General features: G+C 38.5%; 1 protein-coding gene across 2 annotated transcripts; it reads left to right on the forward strand.

The window, feature by feature from the left end:
• Positions 1 to 696: 696 nt before the first annotated feature.
• LOC116286211 (NK1 transcription factor-related protein 1) lies at positions 697 to 3,026 on the forward strand. 2 transcript variants are annotated; one of them, XM_031693761.2, is made up of 2 exons: positions 697 to 1,110; positions 1,785 to 3,026. In XM_031693761.2, exons 1-2 carry the CDS (start codon positions 792 to 794, stop codon positions 2,273 to 2,275), a joined length of 810 nt encoding a protein of 269 aa, XP_031549621.1. In that variant the 5' UTR covers positions 697 to 791; the 3' UTR covers positions 2,276 to 3,026. The 2 variants fall into 2 exon arrangements, with proteins under 2 accessions (XP_031549621.1, XP_031548898.1); XM_031693038.2 differs by having other exon boundaries at positions 700 to 1,110; positions 1,779 to 3,026.

Below are 3,026 nucleotides of genomic sequence, written 5' to 3' on the forward strand. Positions count from 1 at the left end.
CCTTGTTTGAAGTTTATTACCGGTAACAGTTTGAATTCGGAAAAATGACAACTAAACCACTTGAATGTGTTTTTGATGTGGTGCTGTGGTAACATATACAGTCTCGCTAATTCAACGAGTTGACTTCCGAGCTTTTATTGCTTCCTGGAATAAAAGGCTTCTTGAATAGCGTTACTTAACGGACAATTCTAAGAGCAATATTTGCTTGTCAAACCTAATAAAATGCAAGTATAAACAAATTTAATGTATACAGGATATACGGAGTCTGGTCATTTGGGGTTGAATTCGAAGCTCTGTAAACTGAATTTCCATGGATCCTATCGGCAACATCAGAGCGGATTCATAGCGTGTGATGGATGGTGAAAATCTAAATAAAAGTCGTTGTGTCAAACGGGACCCCTTTTACGTAGTTCCTAAAGTAGTTTTTCGCCCCTACATGTATAGTTCCGCTCGACTTTGAAGCTTCCTGCTCATGATAAGCTTCTTATCAGCCAGGAGGGTGATTATTTTGAAGGGCTTTGAATCTAAGTGAGCATTAGGTGTTAATCGTTATCACAACTCATCGACACTTACTCTGTCACTTCATTCAATTAATTTGGATGGCAATTACGCTCACTTCGATTCATCAAAGCACGACCAATCAGACGTCACTAACGTTCATTGTCCAGTGGACCGCGTTCGTATAGACATAGAATAAGATCCACCCCCAACAGTGCAGCTGAGGCCAAAGGCAACATTGGCCCAGTAAGGCACTTACACAACAGAAAAACACACAAACCATTTGCTTTATAATGCTCTGTCCGGACCACTTCAAAAATCATTCACTCATGGATGTCAGAGCGAACACACTGGACGTGGAGGCCGAGTCAGATGAAGAATCCCAAATCGAAAACAACACAGGACCAGAGGAAATTAGACCCTCTGTCACATCATTTTCGGTCAAAGATATTCTAGACCCCAACAAATTTACCGCAGCACCGCTACGGAGGCGATCGAGCGACAGCGAAGGAGACTCTGATTGTGAATCTTCCTTAAGGGAGAATTCTCAGGCTGGTGTATGGCATCCTTGGATGTCTGCTACGAGATATAACAGACCTTCTAAAGCACATGGTGAGTCGCTTAATTCTGTAAAGATACTGGCGCGCAAGCTAGCTTTCTCAGTAACGTTTTCTTGTTAGTTACTCTGTGTGTTGAAGTATTTTGTTTGGTATTTTTACTCGGTAATCGTTTCACACACGCCCAGTTCACTTGCCTTAATGCTTGATATCATGCAGAATAAAGGTAATTTGTATTTCTTGAGTCGGATTTAGCGGGTTGTCTCCTTGTGGCAAGCTTGCAGATTCCATACACAAGTCGTTACGTTCCTGACTTGAAGGCTATTTGTCGTCTCGTCAACTCTATATTCTTCTCATACTTCATTCAGGAAAACATTAGCAGGCATTTAACCTAAAAGCTACACACACTGATAAATTAATCAGTCTCAAAACGAGCGCTTAGGGTTCACTTTATCTCCTGTATTCTTCGTTAAACAGCCCGGGTTAATAATATAGTAGGTTCCCAGGCAAAAATCTCTCATCTGTGTTTAATAGTCGGAAGGGTAAATCAGCTGTTAATTCATTTGGTTTCAATGAGCTTCAAATTCCATAACTGTCTCAAGGTAGAAATCAAAGGGTATTTGGTCTCATCTAGTAAAAGATTACCGAACCAGTGCTTACTTGCTAAGATATAGTAAATCAAACAGCGTGAGCCTTTTTAATTATGACCTCTTTTGATTCAAGATTCAGATGACAAGAATTCTGAAGCAGATTTAAGTAAATCATATCAAGAAATGATCGAAGCAACGAGCGACGATTCCAAGACACTGAGTAAGTCAAAACGTAAACGCGCAACTTCTGAAAGAGCCAAGGAAGGCAAACCACGACGCGCTAGAACTGCTTTTACATATGAACAGTTAGTAGCTCTGGAAAATAAATTCAAATCTACGAGATACTTGTCGGTCTGCGAGAGACTTAACTTGGCCCTCTCCCTCGGCCTGACAGAAACTCAAGTTAAGATATGGTTTCAAAATCGACGCACAAAGTGGAAAAAACAAAATCCTGGGATGGACGTGACGGCTCCTACGCGGCCGAATATTCCTCACGGCTCGACTTCACTCGCTGGATATCCACCTGGATTCTTATGTGGAGCTCAGTGTCCTTCACAAATGCACTATTACTCAAGCAGTAGTGGGATTCCTTATGTTATTAGACCACATCCTACATACGGACACTTATGAGATTATCATTGAAGACCCTGTTATAATACCGGGCTATATACAGAGTATAAAATACGCCGGACTTCCTAAAAACATCATGTCAAGGTAGACATACTTCACAAAGACTTAAGCTCAGCTGATTTGTATATAAATAAGAACAGCGAGTCGACACAAGAACAAGCTACCTACCTGTCGTCCGAACGATCAAACCCCTAACTTCTAAGACCGATTGAGCGTGTGTATGTATATATTATTGTCTAAAACTAAGTAGGTATGATTACCAATGTTATGTACTTAGCTTCGAACGTTAATTGATGAATTGGCTTTTAATTTGGAAAACATGACCACTGAATTCTTGTTAAAACTGAAATAATCATATCATTCTCTCATTTCATGGTCTAAACAAAAGATAAGTGATTGAGTTTGTATTTTACGTTATGATCCCTTAAGACATTTCAAATAATCATTGATCTAAAACCATTCATTGTCCAAACAACTTAGTTTAATTGTGTTTAAATGTTAACTCAAATTTTATAAGTAAACTTTATCATCCAAATATCATTCTGTAAGGAAAGTTGCATGTAAACAATTGTACAAATGATTTAAAAATTAAGGAGAACCAATCTAATTTATGAACAATAGTGGTCGAGTTTCGTTTCATCAAAACGGGGTAGAAATTAACCAACTATACATCACTGTAAAAGAAACATTAAATTATATAATATAAAAATCAATCAACTTTGTAAAAACTATTAAAGAATTATTAACTAAA

Source organism: Actinia tenebrosa, unplaced genomic scaffold (genome assembly GCF_029948245.1).
Source record: "Actinia tenebrosa isolate PJP-AT-01 unplaced genomic scaffold, QUT_ActTen_1.0 PGA_scaffold12__29_contigs__length_12842862, whole genome shotgun sequence".
In the NCBI taxonomy this organism is placed as follows: Eukaryota; Metazoa; Cnidaria; class Anthozoa; order Actiniaria; family Actiniidae; genus Actinia; species Actinia tenebrosa.

Coding starts and splice junctions, on each gene's coding strand:
- LOC116286211 (XM_031693038.2), top strand. CDS start 792: ATGCTCTGTCCGGACCACTTCAAAAATCATTCACTCATGGATGTCAGA. Junction 1,111..1,778: donor CAGACCTTCTAAAGCACATG/GTGAGTCGCTTA, acceptor TTTTGATTCAAG/ATTCAGATGACAAGAATTCT.